The sequence below is a fragment of the Vidua macroura genome, chromosome 1 (genome assembly GCF_024509145.1).
Source record: "Vidua macroura isolate BioBank_ID:100142 chromosome 1, ASM2450914v1, whole genome shotgun sequence".
Classification (NCBI taxonomy): domain Eukaryota; kingdom Metazoa; phylum Chordata; class Aves; order Passeriformes; family Viduidae; genus Vidua; species Vidua macroura.
Window position 1 is genome coordinate 125,359,387 of NC_071571.1, and position 20,114 is coordinate 125,379,500.

Here is a 20,114-nt window from a genome sequence, read left to right on the forward strand (position 1 = left end):
TCCTGAACAGTACCAGCACAGGCTTCTGCAGCCCCGTTATTAATGGTCAGCAGGGGTTAAGTATCTGCTGAAGGGGTTACGTATCTGCTGTCTTCTAGCAGGGTACAACTCAACACCGTATTAATCTCAGTACTTCAGCCTCCTCCACATGCTTTCTCTGGACAAGCTCTGCCTGATACAACTACATCATTCAGTACAGTTCTTTGTACAGAAATATCTTCTCCAGCACTTTCTTTAGCCTAAGTGCTGCCTTCACTTACTCTTATTAAAACAAACAAAAAAATCCAAAGAAAAAACCACCACCAATAACCACCACCTCGTCAAAGATGTATCTCCCTGGAACACAAACATTTCCAAATGTTACAGGTAGGGATCACAGGGTTGCCAATATTGCTCTTCTCTTAAACCAAAGTCTCAGCCCACAGTATTTCAGACAGCTGACGCATGTCTTGGCGAAGGCAGCAGCTCTCGTCTCTCCTCTCAATCCAATTATAAACTCAGACTAATTTCCTGAGCTCTTGTGAGGGAGTAGATCCACGCTCCAGCATATTTTGTGACTAGACAAGCTGACACTACAGTAAAACACTTAACCCATTCACGTCAGACAATATTCTCTATATTTGCACATATTCTCTACTACCTTGCAAGTGTTTCAGCATTTAGAAGATTAGGCAGAAATCCCAGATTTATGACAAAGTTGTGTATCTCAAACAGTGCTCAAAGCTCACATTTTTCAGCTCCAACAGTAACAGGTGAAAAGCTTTCTGATCTACGGAAAAGGACGAGGCCAAAACCAGAGTACCACCACAGAACCAGTGATCAGAGTTTGCACTGACTTTGGAGAAGTCAGATCAAACTCTGCAAACACAGAGGAACAATTCTAAGTGAGATTAACAGAGTCAAAACACTGTCAGGTAGATTTCAGAGGAATGTATTTAGTTACTTCACTTCAGCCACTTATCCCAGTTATGCTGCCGTTCTCTATAGACTCCCATCCCTCAGGCAAGAGACTGATCCTGTCAAAAATGTAAAGAAACAGTGCTGAGCTCCAGCTAAATGATAGCTGGAAAAGATTAGGAACACTGCAGTGCAGAAATGGGATTGTCTCAAGCAAAGTTTCAGTGTGTAATCTTGCAATCTAATTAAAAGTTTTATTTGAGTGACTCTGGAGTGACTCCCAGCCTCCCTCAGAAGACAAGACTGCTTTTCTGCACTCTTAAAGCAAACCTCCCTCTTTTAACACAGCATCCCAGAGCCTCCACTTCTGAAAAGCAGCTCCAGAAAAGTCCACCATCACGACCCTATGTTACCAGGTCCCACCATGAAATTGGCACTGAGGTTTTAAGAACAAAGCAAATTAAATTACACATTAAGCTGAATTACATATAATGGTATTTAAAAACAAAAATACCAAAAAAATCACCCTCTGTAGTCTTAGCAGTACCTTAATAATACCGACAAAATCTTCATTGCTTGTGGTACTCAGTAGCTCCCACCATGTAATTACCAAGTTGATGCCTGGATTTGATGTAGCACAGAAATTCCATCATTTACTATCAAGGGCAGAAGTACAGAAGCAGCCAAGCAGCACACAATTTGATGCAAGGAACACGGGTTTAGGGTAAGTACTTCACAAAATCCATTCTTGAAGATATTCAAAACCCATCTGGACATGATCATCAAGGTGGACATGGATATCAAGGACCAGTAGTCTTTAATATCTTTATTGATGACACAGATAGTGGCATCAACTGCACATTCAGCAAGTTTGTAGATGATACAAAGCTGCACTGTGTAGGTGACAGAACAGAAGGACAAGGTGCCACCCAGAAGGACCTGGAGAAACTCAAAAAGTGGGCCCATGAGAACCTCATCAAATTCAACAGGTTCAAGTGCAAGGTGCTGCACCTGAGTCAGGACAATCCCAGATACAAGTACAGGCTAGGAGAAGTCCTTGAGAGCAGCCCTGCAGAGAAGGATTTGGGTGGATAAAAAGCTGGACATGAGCCACCAGTGTGTGCTTACAGCCCAGACAGCCAAACACATCCTGGGCTGCATTGAAAGCCGAGTGACCAGCAGGTCAAAGGAGGATTCTCCACCTCTACACTGCCCTTGAGAGACACCAAGTAAAGCACAGCATCCAGCTGTGAAGTTCTCAGCAAAGAAGGGCACTGACCTGCTAGAGCTGATCCAGAGAAAGGTCACAAAGATGATCTCTCTATGAGAGATCCTACAAAGAGGAAGTTGGGGTTGTTCAGCCTATAGAGGACTCCAGGGACGCCTTATTGTGGCCTTCCAGTACCTAAAGAGGACTTGTAAAAGAGGAAGAACAACTTTTTACTTTGTAGGTAGATAGTGACAGGACAAGGGGGAACAGTTTCAGACTAAAAGAGGAGAAATTTACACTAGACATTAGTAAGAAATTATTTTGTCAGAGGGTTTTTTTCAGTCAGGCACTGGAACAGGTTGCCCAGAAGTGGTAGATACCCCATCCCTGGAAGTGTTCGAGACAAGGTTAGATGGGCCCTGAGCAACCTGATGTAGTTAGTGGGTGGCATCCCTGCCCATGCCTGGGGGTTGAACTGATGAGCACTAAGGTCCCTTCCAACTCAAATCATTCTGTGATTTGGTCCTGGGCAACCAGCTCCAGGTGGCCCTGCCCTAATAGAGGGGTTGAACCTCCAGAGGTCCTTCCCACCTTAACTATCCTGTGACTAACACAATGGCTGTAATAGGTCACAGGCTGCTCCTTCATATTATCCAAGGATCCTCCAGGGACCTCTCTTCTTCAGGAACACAAGGGGTCCTGGCACCCTGCCTTAGGGCAGGTCTGTGGCCCACCCTTCATCTTGTGAAGTAGATTTACAAATACCTACCTGCTGACAGAATAAAGTACCATTTTCTCCCACACTTTCTAAACTGAGATATGGACAGAGACTTCATGGGAGACTTTTCACTTTTACACATCTACCCAGTGTACAGGAATATTATGATGGCTGACAAGCAAAGCAAAACCATTTGCAGCAGCAGAGACTATGCTGGTTTCTGTTATGAGGCTGCAGGAGAAAGGTAGCTGACAGATTCTGGGAGGGGAAAAAAGTTTCCTGTATTTTCATAAAAGGAACAGGCTTACATTTCGCTCACTAAATGAATGAGCAAGCAACTTTTTGGGCCTGACATGTGACTTCAGATGCAGAAGCAGCTCTTGGCAAGTACAAAAGCCATCTACTTCCACCTGACACCCCTTCTCCAGGAGGGAAATGAATGTATGCCTCTGCAGCAGGAAGAGTTCACTCTTGTACAGAAAGAAAAAGTTGCAGTAGACAAACTACTGGTGTCATTGAGCTAATGCTGCCTTTCAGCAGGAGCCTCTCCTTGTTTTACCCTTTTATCAGTTGTACAGAACCCAAGGAAAACTAGGCTCAAGTTAAGTCTTTGAATTCCCTTCTCAGACTCCTCAATTTATTTTTTATTTTTCATCCACTCCAGTGCAGTTTCCTTTACTCCTCCACTCCTCTTTCTACTGCATGCTCTCAGGGTCCCCTAGCAAAGTTCCTCAGCCCAAAAAAAGCTGATACAAAAGCTTCCAAACACATGTCAGTTCATCTAGAAATGTCAGCTTGCCCTTCAGAAGCACTGGGAGAGTCACTTCTGCGCTCAGGACACAGTAATTTTTAGCACAACCACACAAATCTCCTCAAAATAGTCAGAGCACAGTAATCTCCACATGAGCTTCCACAAAGGATGCACACGTAACACCAAAAGGAGTGACATTTTCTAGAAGTACTGCTAATTTTACCACACATAAGTTACTGTTGCATGGTTAAGGTGCACTCCTGCTGTATCCTGGCACCTTATTCTGCTATCCAGGATAAAGATCAGCTTTTTGCTTAGCAATAATGACAAACTACCAGATTTTTTTCCCTTCTCAGGACTTGACTAAGTAAGTTCACGATTTTGACTTGTACTGTCAAACAAGTGCAATTACATAAAACTTAAAGTACAATTTCTCAAAGGCAAGCAACTGCAAGTAGCAAGCTGTAGAGAAATCCTATTAACATTTCTACTCTTGGCTTATCTGACAGCATAGTATGAAATATCTGTGAAACTGTAAAACTCTGCCTAGTCAGCAGCAAAGTGCATTAGTACCATAAATTCAGAGACATATATGCCTCAGAAATGTTTCAGGTCATAGGAACCTGCTCCTGATCCCTCTTCTCCAACCAGTCATTTCACATCTTTAGGCCAATAATGGGTTTTGCTACAAACCCTTCAGAGAACCAGCCTGTTCATGAGGTACCTAAAAGCTGACAATAGACACTGAGCCACTTACAGCTTTTCCAAGCAAGTAAGCCCATAATGAAGACAAGCCCTTATTATTCATCTACATTTCTCACACTGCAGTGTTTCAGTGCACCCTCCTAAACTTAAGAAAGTAAGACCTAACAAAGCAGTGCTAATGGCACACTACCAGATTGCTGGTATAAAGTACTTGTGCAGCAGCTCACTATTACTGGGAATCTCTCACTTGAAAACCCAGAATAAGTTGTGTTGTTTTCCCTGCAGCATCAAAGAAGACACATTACCTATTCCTTTATAGATCAGCACTTTATCATACACCCATTCAACTGTGCAGTATTTGAAGTGTCCTGTTCCAGATGGAGTATGGCTGCTGCTTGCCCATACTGCTAAATTCCACATCCAGCTGGGAGGCACCAATTCCTACAGTACATCCGAACAGATTTGGAGCAATAGCTATCACTTCTTAAAGGACCTTGGACACATCCTGCCAGGCCTGCAAATTGTACAAACTCAGGATGTGAGCTTCTGCACTGCTCTTAATCTCATTTAACAGATAAGAGGGAGAATCCTACCACTGTGCATGCAGCAACCAGCAGCAATTCACTAACAAACCAACTGCACTGACCAGCTTTTTTTTTCTAATATAATGCAGATAATGCATCTACCTTTAGATTATTATGACCACTGAAGCTGCCATTATATTAATATGTACTCTGAGATTTTATCCAATTGATATGTCCTTGACTGACTTTTAATGCTGCTTGAGCTGACTAAATCCTGTTAAGAGACATTTGCCCCTACTCCAAGTCATACTAGGTCAGTAAATTAAATGAAACTGTTAGCATAGAGAGATACTGCTGTCATATAAATCAACAGACAGTCATAAAACACTAATCACTCCAAAAGCTCAAGGTGGCAAAGATAAGGGTCAAGCAAGTTTGTTCAGTGATGATTCCACAAAAAGATATAAAGCTTTAAAGGACATCCAAGTCCTAGAAGACTTGAGCATACCTGCTTCCATCAGATCAGACTTTGGACATGAGATGCTATTTTTTGATGCTGGGTGACATTACGGGCAAGCTGTACAACCTATGCAGGTTCAGATCATGAAAGTACTAATCTCTCAAGATCTCCAAGCAATATTAATATATTTATGCACCATCTAGTTGTGTTCCAGTCTATTCCATACAAAGGACATTTTTCCTAAATATCAGCATGTTTACATAAGTGTACAGGCTCCTCATTTATATTTCACAGCGAAGTAAGTAGAATGAGTTTAACCGTTCATTTTACTGAAATAAATTATACTGGACATAACTGGAAAGACCTATCTAATGCACACAAAGTCAGGCAGGCATTTTTCCTGATTCTGGTGCAGTTGATGTGATGAAAACTACACGGGCAGGTGCAGGTTTAAAGAACCAAAGTTTGAAGGATATTGAGCTTCATCTCTAAAAGTAGACAGGAAATGAAAGAAAGGAAGGGGAGGGGGTGACTGGGGTTTTTTTTTTTTAGTTTTATGTGGGTTTGGTTGTTTGTGGTTTTTTTATGTTGGGATTTGTGGTTGGTTTTTTTTTTTTTTTTCTGGTAAAGAAAGCACGCCTCCACTGATTTTAGTGACCAGCTGCTCCAGAACTGGCCTGTTCCACAAGTTGCCTCTTCCCAGTATTTTGACCTGAAACAGAACATCAGTGCAAACTCCAAGAATAAAGCTTTACACTGCGATGTGAAATCTGAGTTTAGCATCACTCCCTATTGCACATTACCACACAGCTCATTTCACAACTGTAAATGTCAAACAAAAAAATACACGTATTCATAGCCATTCTGAGTACTGGTCATGCCCTAGTTTAATGGCTCCATTGTGTTTAACAGATTAGTCTGGTAAACTTTTCAATCTTTATGGTTAAGGACTGCTCTAGCTGGTACCCAGGTTATTGTTACATCAGATTTGGCCCATCACAGCTCGACCATCAGCGCAAAAAAACACCCAGAATAACTCAGAGCTTAAATAGCTATGAATAATGCAATCCACATTTTTTCATTCTGGTAAAAACTTGACCAGGATATTGAAGAGGTGGAAGTCGAAACACTGCCTTGCATACTGCTAGTCCTCACCTCAGCTGTTAATCAACAATGTGCCCCGTTACAGGGAGCTGTGATACACCATTATTACTAAGAAGCCATCACATCCCTCAGAAATGCTGCTGGCACCACCTTGCATGACAAGGAAACAAGGCCTCTCCAGTAATATTACCTTGGAACAGGAAGACTACTTGGCACTTGTCTATCCTTAATTCATCAGTTTTCCCGTCTAAAAATATTAAAAAGTATTCTCAGCTCCTCTTCACAAAACACAGAGGTCTTGCTTTGACTTTTGTATCCCTCTTCTCACATTTTCACTTTCTCAAAAGTTACTTTTGAATAGGAAAATACTCTTCATAGGGGATTGGCGGGAAGTACATTTCTGGGATTCACCAAGGTGAAGACTGGTTTTGAATTGTAAATAAGAAACAAAAGCATACTAAAGAAAGACTCCATATATCAGTGTGCTAACACAGAATGAAAGTCTGTACATTCACTCCAGTAAAGCTCTCCCTTTTGCCATTTATCCAAAAAACACTTCCCCACCACAGAGGAAGTACTCAGCACGTCACTGTGCCGATTCCATTGACACTCAAGTTGTTTTCCTTCTTATGCAATCTCCAAAAAATCTGTCATGCCAAAAAACCTGCACAGTGACAGGCATGGAAGCCAATCGAAACCACTCAGCTTCAAAGCAGCAACTCCAAGAGGTTTCACTTGCTACTGTTCAGAAACGTGCAGAAACTAATTAGCCCTGCTCACTGCTGCTCATGAACCATAGTGCTCATGTTCATATGCAATTCACACACGAAGGTGTGTGAAAAGGTGTGTGTAAAGCAGGATGCCCCAAATACCCTTCAAGGGTGGTGTAAGTTTCCCAGTTAAAGATTTGGACAGTATCTGTGTTTTACCATAGAATGGTTTGGGTTGGAAGGGAGCTCCTTAAACTAGATCAGGTTGCTCAGAGCCCCATCCAGTGTTTCCATTGGACCACTAAAAATCTCCAGTGTTTTGAGGAATCAAGCATCCACCACGTCTCTGGGCAACCTGTTCCAGTGTTTCATCACCCTCATTATAAAAAATTTCTCTCTATCTAATCTGAAGCTACCCTCCTTCAGCTTAAAACCACCACCCCTTGTCCTATCACAACAGGTGCTGCTAAAAAATCTGTCATCATCTTTCTTATAAGCCCCCTTTAACTACTGAAAGGGTGCAGTAAGATTTCCCTGGAACCTTCTTTTCTCCATGCTGAAGAAGCTCATTTCTCCCAGCCTTTCCTCATATAATAGGTGTTCCATCCCTCCAATGATTTTTATGGCCCTCCTTTGAACCTGCTTCAACAGGTCCAACAGGTCCTGTTCTAGAGACTACAGAACTGGACATAATACTCCACGTGGGTTCCCATGGGATCCAAGAAGAGGGGCAGAATCACCTCCCTTGACCAGCTGGCTGCTGTTGCTTTTGATAAAGCCCAGGATGTGTTATGGCTTTCTGGGCTGCAAGTGCACACCGTTGACTCATGTCCAGCTCTTCATACACCAGCACCAGCCTAAGTCCCTCTCTGCAGTGCTGCTCTCAATCCCTTCATTTCCCAGCCTGTACTGATATACTGCAGGTTGCCTTAACCCAGAATCATTTACAGGAACAAATTCCACACTTAAGAGTGTGAACAACCTGCAGCTCAGAAGTTGGTGTTTTAAGCAATGCACCCAGAGGGGTGCATTAGGCAGACGGCTCACCCACCATTGCAGCCGCGCTATGAGAGCACCAACCACCTTCCCTGCAGGATTGCTGGACTGTTAAAACCAAGTCCTCAAACCACATTTGAACCTGAAGGATCCTCACTATGTATACACCAGCAAAATCATGAAACTCCTGCTTCTTTACAGAAGTGCTCTGTATTGTCCAACCAATCCAATCAGTGGGCAGTTCGTGCAGCCCAGCACACAGAGGCCACGTCCTGCAACACATGCAGCGCCTCTCTGGCCCTTGTTACGCACCTGGTGAGCTGCTGGCTTTTTCCTTCTTTGATATTAAACAGAATTAAACAAGTTTATATTGAATGTCAGCACTGCTGGAAATGAATAATCAAGGATGTATTTGCAGTAGACTGATTTCTTTGGGAAAAGTCAACTGTTGAAGACACCACAGTCCAAAACCGAATTCTTCGCCCTACACTAATCAGAGATTCATCCAGAAAAACAAAAACAAGTAAGTTAACTGAGTATTTAAAGATTAAACTGAAGGGCAGGAAAGCAAAATTTGTGTGCATCTAAAAATCAAGACTATATTCAAAAAGAGACATTCAGTCACTGCATTTCACTTTTCCCAAGAAGCATACTACTACCTGTTTAGTGTCCGCACTAGTTCTGCTACATCAAGTGTTAACAAGATCGATATATAAAGCTCAAGTAGCAGTTCACAAAGTACAGACAGGTGTCTCTGTTGTACCTCATCATTTACAAGAAGCGCACTAAGAAATTCAAATGTATTTTAGGGAGGCTAGTATTTAAGACTGATTGCTGTAAACAGTTTTTTAAATGGTAGCAGCAACTGTTTATTCCTTCATCAGAGTTTTCAGGCAAGGAGGTTTAGAGTGGGTATCTAAAACACATCTTTACTGCAGTTAATGACTGCTTTATTGGAGAAAATAACAGTAATGTTTCAGAGTCTTCCCCTCCTTCCAAATTACTGCACTTAAATCATATGACAGTAGCAGCCAGCTAGAAGTGCAGTAGAGTTTTTGGCAGTTAAAGTACATAAACAACAACTTCCATAACTCACACGATCCCCCAACAAGCTAGGGGCTGAGGTCCCCACACACCCTGAACCAGGAGCTGGTGGAAAAAGATACTGTGCAAGGATCCAACTGTGGCCTGAGCCCTGGAAGAAGTAGGGACCAGACCCACAATGTGCTCAGTCTTGCTCAACAAGATCAGGGCTGAACACCTGCTTGGCAAACAGCAGCATAGCATCAGGCTGCCATTTCAGACAATGGCAAGCTGGGGTTGAGACCTTCTTTAGATGTCCAGACAATTCTCTTTGGGGTCCTCTCCAGGAACTTCTCTTCCCTGCTCCTTCAAGTGTCTCCAGAGGTGGTGACAGACCACATGGCAATGCTCTGAACACAGCAGGTGGACTCATCCATGACATACTTGGGATACCAGAGCTGCACAGCACCTATAGAGTCTGCCCAGGCAACAGACAAAAAGGCTTGTCACAACTCAGAGCACAAGAAGGTAAAACATACCTGCTATGCAGGCACCAAAGCAGTCTTAAGAGAAAGACAAGAAGTCATTTCAGGTCTTTCCTTTTACTCAAGAACAAACTCCCTGTAGAAAAACAAAAAAAAACAAAAAAACAAACAAAAAAAAAAAAAACAAACAAACAAACAAAAAAAAAACCCACCAGTTTTGGAACACAACATTTGCAAGTAGCCTGCTGAGGAGACAAAACAGAGCATGAATGGTGCTTTTAAGAGCTCATAGCTCAAAGCAAAGCACATTGCAGTAAAACAGCCTGTTTTCCTTCTGCCAAGACAGTGACATCTGGCAACAGGAAAGTCAATATTTAAATCAGGCTCCATTCCCATCCCATGCCTAGGCTGGTACTACTTCTGATGCTCCTCATCCCTGAATGCACGTCAGCTGCTCAGCAAAGCCTCTTCAGGGACTGCCTGGTGCAGATTTTTTTGGTGCTATGGAAACAGCCTGCACAGCAGCGTGTGATCTGCTCACGCACACCAAGGCCTGTGTGTGTGCAGGCACAGAACTAACCTCTGCCAGCAGTACTCAAAGCAACTCTGAGCAGTCAGCAGGTTAAAAACAGTGATTGATCTGGGGCCTTTCTGCTCTGCCTTCACCCTGCTTTTCAAGACTCCTCAGATGTAGGCAAAACACTTTTGAGATGTGCTGAAGGGATTTCTCTTCTGCATAACAGTAAAGGAGAAATCAGACACTAAAGAGAAAGGTGCACTCTAGTCAGTGGGAGCTGTGCCCATTTCACAACCCCAACCCTTCTTTTTAGTAAGAAGTACTGGTTCCTACTTAAAGGACAGCTTCTTTAAAGATGCTTATAGACAAGTCCTTGTACAGCCCCATTCCTGGGAATCTGTGTGAGGAAAAGCAAGGGACATGTCAGGACTCTGATGTACTCCTGCAGGGACTACAGGGTATCAGAAGATGCGAGTTCATGGCCTTCTTCAAAGGCAGCCTGTCCTGGCAGCAGCTGCAAATATATGTTATTCCCAGGGACTGGACTGCTGTAGAACACTGCAATGAACATCAGACAGAGATGACTAGAGTAGAAGCATAAGGGGAGTTTCTTTCAAATTCTGCTATCCTGATCAAATTAATCAAGACTTTCTAATGTCATGATGTGATACACATTTAGGCAGAGAACAGACAAAGAGACATGAGTAAGATCACTTCTTGCTCATCTGGGGATCCCTGCTAGTAGTTTAATTAAAACACTTTAGGCAAAAAGTAAACAATGCAAAACAGTCACAAGCAACATTCCCAATGCTCACAACTGAAATACACAGCTTTGCCAGGCTAAGGAGCAGTTAAAAAACATTACTTACAAAGCTTTGTTTTCAACCTTTTAAAGTTTTTTCTCATGAACCAACATCACTGCTATACATAGAGTCCAATCCTAGCAAAGCACAGGAGAAGCATCTGTCTGAAAACACCAACTCCAGCCCAGGTTGCCTCCCTTGGCACATCTTTTCATCCCAGGGATTGGGGGGATGAAGCACCACTTCCCTCTAGCTGCTAGACAAGGGAAAGCTAAACAGCAAAAATACCTGTTCTTCTGCCTCTGCTTGTCTAACCCACCACCCCCAGGAAACTGCAGGTGCTCCCCAGCCTCTTCATTACTCCACAGTACAATACAGGCATTGCTAGTGACAGGACAAAAGCTTTGAGCCAAGCTTGCAAGGCCCCAGGACTAGAGACTTGTCAGGCTTGCTCTGTCTCTACCCTTTGCCTGAAGGTTTGTTTTACTTAGTGCATCTCAGAGTAGAGACACAGAATATGAGAATATAGGCATGCTACAAGTAAGGGAACACAGGGTTGACAATGGAGATCCCATGGCTGTAAGAAAGTCATCGGTCACCAGTGGAGACGTGCAGTTGGACAAAACTATTCTAGAGATAACAGAGAACAAAGGAATAATATCTAACATATATAAAAGGCACTTTATATAATAGATTTGATGAAACATGGAGCTTGCAAAGCCATGAAAGAAACAGCAGATGTGTAAACAGCAAACATAACAGAAGGATTCCAGTGGATCCTACAATGAGGAAGAAACCACCACCATTCTAGTCCTCCCAGAAAAGGAGTCACAATATGACAACCTGCTCTAATATCCTTGCCACCACCAAAATGATACTACCAGCCTCAGAAGCCAGGGGGAAGATGAATAAACCACCAATAAAAAGGTGCAGAAACTAAGTTTGTATGTTAGCTTTATTATTACTAAGACTTCATGTGCTTAATAGTCTTTTTCTAAACTAATTATTGAATTAGACTGCTAAAATTTCAATCACACTAACAATAAACAGGTTTTCCTTCCATGTACACACACAAAGTGTGCTTTCTCTTTATCTATGAAGTTTTTAAGCACAGTACACATTTGTTGTTCTGCTGGGAGGCTACAAGCAGGAGAGGGGTCATTCAGAACCTGTCACTCCAAACCACATGTGTCACAGCATGTACCTACAGACCTCAGTTCTGCAGAAAGGGAGCATTCCAGGCTTGGCCAAGGCAGCATTTGCTGGGCCAGTCCACTGTCAGTCAGCATCCAAGGACACTTACTGCTCTGCTCTCTCTGCTCTCACACTCTGGAATAGAGAAGTCAGCTAGCAAAACAGGAAAGCTGCCTCTTTCAGCAACAGCATTCACACCACAGCAGTAGCGCTGGTTTCTCTCTAGATAGCATCAATCCACCCCTTTCTGCTCACAAGCAAGTAACAGCACAATGAGCATTTTTCCACACACCAGCATTTGCTGTGGTGCTCCCCCTACCCCATCCAGGGACCAATGGCTGCAGACTCCTGCAGCTGTACTTATACTTGCACTAGCAGAAAATCCCTACAGCCATCTATAACTCTGCCAGAAATATGTGTTTTCATAGAAGGGCAAGGATACTCCAGACCAGTTAGCCTGACTCATGGTATAATTCTGCCAAACAGCCAAAGCCAACACACAGCTATATATTCTTTCACTTCTGCTCCCTTAACCAGAGGCAGAGGATAAGGAGGAAGACAAGTAAGAGGAAATGGCAAAGTGACACTGAACCTTCAGGAGAGATCCAGATTAGAAAGTTATGGGTAGCTGGTCTGTTACTGCAGCCCTTTTCAAAAGGGAAGACTTGCAGTAGAAAGCCTGTCCTCCAATACAAGGTTTTTCAGTGAAGGTTCCCTGGCTAACACACCCAAACACAAGCAATTTTGAAGACACTCTCCACCTTTAACAGGAAAGAAAGCTGTGCCTCTGGAGACTTAAATTGAAGCTGACACAGAGTGACTGTGTTGGCTGAACAAGAGCATTTCAATTTAGTGCTTAATCTCACTTAATGCTTGCTTTCCCTTTCAGTCATGCTTTGTTTGACATTTTTCTGCTTACTCACTGCAGGATATTAAAAGAACAAGGGTAAACACCTCCCTTCCTCCATACAGGAAATCTCAAATCAGAAGTGCCCATATTACAAAGACTCCAGTGAAGGAAACAGTGGGGTCATCATTCTCCTACCTGGAGGGGAGCATCTTGCAAAAGCACAAAAACCCCACACCCATCAGGTGTCTGCTACATGGCTCAGCAAATGACACTGTTGTTCTCTCCTATTAAATTAAGGAGGAGGTTAGATTATTTTCTTTTGGAAATTAGTCAAAAAACATTGGCTTTCAAGAACACTCCCTGCACTGTATCTGCTGCCATGGAAACATCACTTTTTGAAGAGATATAGCACATATCCTCCCCTACCTGCAGCAATGTCCAGCACCCTCAGGAATCAGCAATCCACAAACAGCTCACTGATTTTACATGGCAAATCTAGTCCCTTGTTTTCCTGCAAGACTTTTCTATACTGGCTAAGGGATTTCCTGCCAAAAAAACTGCCAGGACATCTTCCTGTTAAAGGAGCAAACAGTTGTGAAGAAACAGGACAAAGCCTTCGCAGCCTTTACAACACTAAGGTCAGCCAAAGCAGATTTTGGGATATCCTTACCCAGCAGGGTCAGTGCATGGCAGAAAGCATCAGAAGCCCCAACATCCACTTCCTCTATCACCCAGCTCCTCCTGGGACTATACTGACATCTGGCTCACAAAGCAGAAGTTGTTAGTCAAAGGCTGCTGTATTCAGCAGCTGTAGAAGACAAGGGGAAAAAATGTACATACAAGAAAGACAGGAGCATGAATAGAGATACAAATGACATAAAAATGAATAGAGATAACATTCCCAAGGCAGAGTAGTGCAGTATGTGGTTACTGAGAGCCCCTGCAGATGGAAGGGGCTGTGCTCTGCAGCTTCCAAGCACAGTTCATAGCAGCTCAACAGCACTCGTGCCCGGGCCAGGAGAGGTGTTAACATATGGCAGCCATGAAAACCAGCTGTTCCCACTTTACCCACAAAGCATCCAGATCAAGCAGAGCAAGGCACTTGCTCAGCCTCCACCAGCACATTCTTAAACCAAAGCCAAGCTGCACTGCTTTATTCTAGGCCAGAAATGTCAGCCTGAGCCTCCGAGGCCTCCCATTGCTTTGGTGGGCATTTGCAGTGGGAGAAAGGGGGAACTCGTGGGCTGCTTCAAGGTGTGGGAAACAGAAATAAAAAGGAATTGCATCAGGTTCATGTCAGATTTTAAAAGCCCCGAGCAGTTACAGCTTGGCCTCATTGGAGGATCAAAGGACATAGATCCTTAGCTAAGCTTTCCCTGCACCAAAAGGTCTGAGAGTAGACCTTACTCTGCCGGAGTGAAGGACTGTATTGACTGCTTGGGACAGCATTCCTTGTAGGGAACAGGGAAAAGGATCCATGCACACCACAAGCAACAGATTCTTTCCACAGTTGGAGCACTGGGTGGGCCCCCTTCTCCATATCCTACTGAAGTGGGTGTGAGTATGAATGAAGAGTTCAAGTCACCCTCCAATGCTCAAGCACTGCAGAAGGCAGGAACAGCTGACACTGCTCCAGCCTCCAGCTGCCCACCCAACAGTTGTGCATCAGCTGCTCCAGTGTCCCTCCAACACAGCACACTGATCCCCCACATTTCTGTACCTCATTCATGCACTGGTTGAGAGAGGATGACAACAATGCCATCAAATAACTCTGTAATGCCACCCCACCAAGTCAGGACCCTCAGCCTGAGTCAGAATAAGGTTTTCCCCACCAATACAGTTTTTCTTGCAAAAGAAATTAAAGCCTGCTGCTGTTCAATGGGCCTACTCATTTAAGTCTTCTGATATTTCTGTCATCTTCAAGTCACTGCTACAGACACTCAGCTCAGAGAATCATTCTTTCTTTGCAGTTCCTACAACAGCTGTCCACTTGTATTTACTTACAAGTGTTTGATTTCACAATTGCACATTAAGTGAAAAAAAAATCATACAGTACTGCAAGTACCTAGTGATAAGAAAACAAACAAAGCAGTAGGAAAAGGTGCAGCTTTGTCCAATGGATAATGGGGGAAACCTTGTCCTACTGCCAGCAACAAGTTCTTTCTGCACGAAAAAGAATATTAAAGTCCATTCTGTCAGCCCCAAAAGTGCAAGTCAAGGCTCCAGGAAAAGATAGCCTTACATAGTCTCTCCAGAAATCACATGTAGTGTTTTGGGACTCCTTTAAAGTACCACGAAAGCCTGAAGATTTTGAAAGACACCAGATTACATAAGTGAAGTGTTGCTGAAGCATAAGAGGAACCCCTGAACAGAACATTGGAGACGGAGCATTACCAGATAACTGTGCTGTGGTGCATGTGTTTGTGAGACTGCTCAGTGGCACAATTTCCTCACTTAGAACACTGCTTCCACTGTAGGGGCAGCTTCATCCTTATTTTTCCACTGGTAAACTGTATCAGCACCAACAGTAACAGCAGCAAGTCAGAGAGAGACTCTTTTTGCAAGCAAAATCAGGTGTGGTTGTGGTTTGGATAGGGCGTTTTGTTTTCTTTTGGCAGAGGGGGAGTAGGGAGGAAGAGGGGACAGCAGCATCTTTGTGAAAGCAGAACTGCAGTTATTAATCTATTCAGCAACTAAGCCCATACAGTGAATCAGATTTTTGTTCATGACAAGTTAAAGCAAAGCAACAGAAGAAGGAACTCCTCATCTCAGGGTAATATTATATCCATTTGGCTTGAGCTGACACTACTGCTTTGGTGCCTTTAATCACAGAGCAAGAGACTCAGAGTGCTTGGAGACCTATTTCCAGAGCTGTTGGAGTGCACTGAGAATCACATGGAGCCATCCAGCCAGTCCAAATATCCTTCAAGGAAAACATTTCAAGTGAAAAGTTGCTCAGTGATTCTGATGCTGCTGGTGGTAGGCTAGGAACAACATTTTAAGGACTGTTACCAAACCTGACTGCTCAAGAGAGAGGAGAGACTTAAGCACGTTCTACACCTGGAGCATTAGCTTTGTCTAGTTTGGCTGCAGTCTTAACCATAACCTAGATTTTCTTCCTACCTCTAAACTACAGCTATCTGAGAAAGCTGTCACCATAATAACAAAGAGTGCAACCTCTGACTCGCAATTTTAAACAAATTAATTTCTGTTTGGAAGCAGTAATCCAGAATGTTTATGCTGGCACCAGAGACAGGACCTGATGGCCTGGACTTTAACCATATATGTTGGCTTTAGTGAGTAATAATATTTTATCATTAAGCAGATTCCAATGCAAGCACTCCAGTTTGCCAAGAAAGGTGGTCTTTGAAGTCTAATTGTCAGGGTATTAGAAGCCTTTAATTAACTGGCACAAGTGTGTTGACTATTCTAGATTTTCCCACTGTACCTGCAGATTTCCACCTCACCATGAAGAGAAAACAGCATAATTACTCCAAAAAGAAGGCAGAGGAAGAAGGTGTTGCACCACGTTTGCTCTGTAACAGTCCCTTACATCACACTAGGTACACTATTCTGATAAACATCCTGAGGTGCAACACCCTCTTTATAGAAAGCAATTTATAACAGAAATGAGTGCAATAGCCAAACAAGCCTCTGGTAAGTGTCAGGACTGTCACTAACGTTTTTCAAAAGATCATGTTATTTTACTCTCTTTTCCTATCAGAAGTTGTTCAAGACCCTGCAATTGCAATAAAGATCTTTACCTTTTTTATAGGAGAGCCTCAAGAACTTTGAGACAAATACTGAAATCAGTATTTAATCAGTATTTAATGCTCCTGCAGTTGGAATTAAAATTCTGAAGGGACTGACAGTTGTGCTATTTTCTGGCACAATTCTGTTTGTTGGTACCCAAGAATAGGGTTTGGGGGTTGTTTTCTTTCTTTTTTTGGGGGGGGTTTGTCGGGGTTTTTTTGTTTGTTTTGTTTTTAATTTATACTTATATTGAAGATAGACACAGGACTTCAAAATGGTTGAAGGAACCTCCCTGAGGTGATTCAGCCCCTCACCAGATTACCTTCTGGTCAGGCAGAGACAGCCTGACCTTTTCTGTAAGCACAGAGAAACTCAGAAGGGATTGTTAATTGTACAGATGTACTACACAATCCTCAAAACACTTAACTGGGAGCAAATCAAGGCTGGTGCCTGCTCAGCTGGCAGAGCACAGAGCTTGACCGTGGCAGAATAAGGGGTACGTTCCCAGCAGCTCCTGCACCTCCAACATCCCACGGGCCACAAGTGTCGGCTTCCTGCCATCCCAAGCAGGAAAACCCTGAATGAAATCAGCCCAAGGGCACAGACACGAGCTGAGCCAAGCACCCCTGCTAGTTCACTGCAGCTAACTTAGTGACCTCAGCCTGCCCTACCTCGTCCACGGGAGAGCAGCTGGCGTGTCGTTTAGTACCACACCATATAAAAGGCTCCAACTATTCATGAATGGGCTGGATAAATGTAATACACCTCTGTGGGATAAGCTTATACAGCAAGAGAAGGTGCTTTGCTTGCATTCATGTCAGCTTTCATCAGGACACCAACTATTATCTTGGGCAAGCAGACCCAAGGTTTTTGGGTCTCAATAAACCATGAAGTTTTAGGAAGTGTTGCAGCCACGGCAGCCAGGACACCAGTCTTCTCAGGCAAAATGCACACCAGTGAAACACCACGGAGCCACAGAGGCGCCAGCCCTGCTGCCGCTCAGGGGCCGAGGGACAGCTGCCCAAACAGAGCCGCCAGCTGTGGAGCAACGCCGGGCTGGGGAGAATTAAAAGGGAACAAACCCTGCGAACAGCGCTGGTCAATCGAAAGTTGCACACTCGTATAATGGAAGAGCTTTACTGCAGGGTGAAAGTAGAAAGTTTATTCTGCCCGCGAGGCGCCGCGGGAAGGCCGGGATGCGCTGCCCGTGCATCCGCGGCTGGGGGGGCCCGGCAGCCGCCCCGTGCTCCGCCGCCCGGCCCCCGTTCCGCATTTCCCGAGCCGACGGCCGGCGCAGCCTTGCCCAGGCCGCGGGCAGCGCCTTCCGCACCGCCCCGGCCCCAGCGCTGCCCGGCCCGGCAGGGCTGAGCTGGGCAGGGCAGGGCAGGTCGGGGCCGAACAGCGAAGCGCTGCGAGAGCCGCCGCCGTCCCCGCCGCGCCAGCGCCGCCAGCCGCCCGGGGGGCAGCGGCAGCGCCCACCCCCCGCCCTACCTTGGTCCCTCGGGGGCTCCATGGCGGCCCCGCGCCCGGCCCGGTGCCCGTCGCGGCTGCCCCGGCTCGGCTCGGCTCGGCTCGACGCCCGCCCCCGCCCGGGTGGCAGCGGAGGCACCGCCCGTGCCCGCGGGGCGGGACCGCCGCCCGTCACTCAGCGGCGCGTCCCGCCCAGGTGAGCGAGCGCCGCCCGCCCCGCGCAGGTGAGCGCGGCACGGCCCGCACAGTGAGCCGCCCCCGAGGCAGCCCCTCGGTCAGACCCTCACCGGCTGTACCCTGGCTGCACCTGCGCTGCTGCACCTCGGCGTGTGCTGGCTGACGCCGCGTGGCACCGGCTCGGTGCGGAGAGGCGCAGCCAGCCTGCTGCCCGCAGCTGGTGCGACGGGCAGGAGGGAGCTACCACCGAAGGGATCCAGTTCTCCGAATTTGTTCGGTTGGATAAGATCTCTGGGGTCACTGAGTCCAACCTATGACCAAACACCAGCTTGTCAACTAGACCATAGCACGAAGTGCCAAATCCAATCTTTGCTTAAACACCTCCAGGGACGCTGACTCCATCACCTCCCTGAGCAACCCATTCCCACATCTAATCCCCCTTTCAGTGAAAAAGTTCTTCCTGATGTCCAACCTAAACCACCCTGAGCATAGCTTAACTGTGTCATCTTGTCCTGTTGCTGATTGCCTAGCACAAGAGGCAGATTTCCACAACCTCCTTTCAGGTGGTTGTAGAGAGTGATCAGATCACCCCTGAGCCTCCCTTTCTCCAGCCCGAACAACCCCAGCTTCCTCAGCCATTCCTCACAAGACTTGTGTTCCAGACCCTTCGCCAGCTTTTGTCCTTCTCTGGACATGCCTCAGCACCTTTGTGTGGCTGTGGAATCTTCCTTCTGGTTGTATATCAAAATATACCCACCCACACAAATTGTGCAGCATTACGGAAGTTAAACTGTGATTTTATTCTCATTTTAGTGATTGCCCTGCAAGACTCACTAGCATTTACACTAGGCAAGCTAATGCTGTGGCTGCCTTAAAGAGACTTCAGCAGCTGAAGAGAAAACCACCAACTGTTCTAGCTGCAATCCTAGCTGCAATCACAGCTATTTCTATTAAAATATCATTAAATGCAGAGAAGTTTTCATTATGCATTTTGACCAGCAGCCTGTCTTACTGAGAATATTAAGGTGCCAAATAAATCTTTGCTTCACCCTTTTCAAATCCCTGGCCTTGACATCTATGGATTTGATTGTTTGGAAAGATCAATGTTTGTGCAGAATGAACGGCAAGGCCTCCATGGCAGGGCTGTGAATAGCCAAATTGTCCCCAGTGTTCAGCATGCACAGTCACATGCTAAAGCAGAGCACAATAGAGAGTCATGAGGTGCCAACTCAGAATGTCCTTGCTTTGGATAACAAACAGCGGCAGCAAATCCAGGTAGTTTTCGATCCACAAGGCAGCTGAGGAATGTGAGCTTTTGCTAGGAAAAAGGAAAGCATGTTTATATTCTAGGATATGCATAGTTGTAGCAGGAGGTTGTTAGAGTGGTGCCATGAAAATAGGAAGTCAATCAGAATATATCCTGCATGTTTATATTTTTTCCCAGATATATGACTCAACACAAATTCATCCCACATATCTCAGATATGTTTTATGACAGTTTCAAAAAATAAATTCAAATAGATATTTGAGAGGGTTCATCTGCTTCTATTAAAAAAAAAAAAAACAAACCAGATTTTTTCCCCCACAGTACTCCACTTGAAGTCCCAAGCTTTCCCACTGACCAGCTGATATGTGATACATTGTCTGTTATCACAGTGGAAGAATATCAGTAGCAATAAAATTTGCCCTCCTTTGCAGGTACTTTTCACTACCAGCAGGCCTGGCAGCTCTGAAGTGCCTGTCAAGAACCAACTTGCAGAGCAGTGA

At 44.8% G+C, this 20,114-nt stretch overlaps 1 protein-coding gene across 3 annotated transcripts in view; it reads right to left on the bottom strand.

The window, feature by feature from the left end:
* The window catches only part of TPD52 (tumor protein D52), a 41,019-nt gene extending 22,718 nt beyond the window's left edge, over positions 1-18,301 (bottom strand). For all 3 annotated transcript variants that reach the window (XM_053977298.1, XM_053977290.1, XM_053977283.1), the window contains exon 1: positions 18,192-18,301. In XM_053977298.1, the coding sequence (XP_053833273.1) occupies positions 18,192-18,213 (22 nt within the window). In that variant the 5' untranslated portion in view covers positions 18,214-18,301. The remainder of the gene's footprint in view (positions 1-18,191) is intronic.
* Between the last annotated feature and the right edge of the window lie 1,813 nt (positions 18,302-20,114).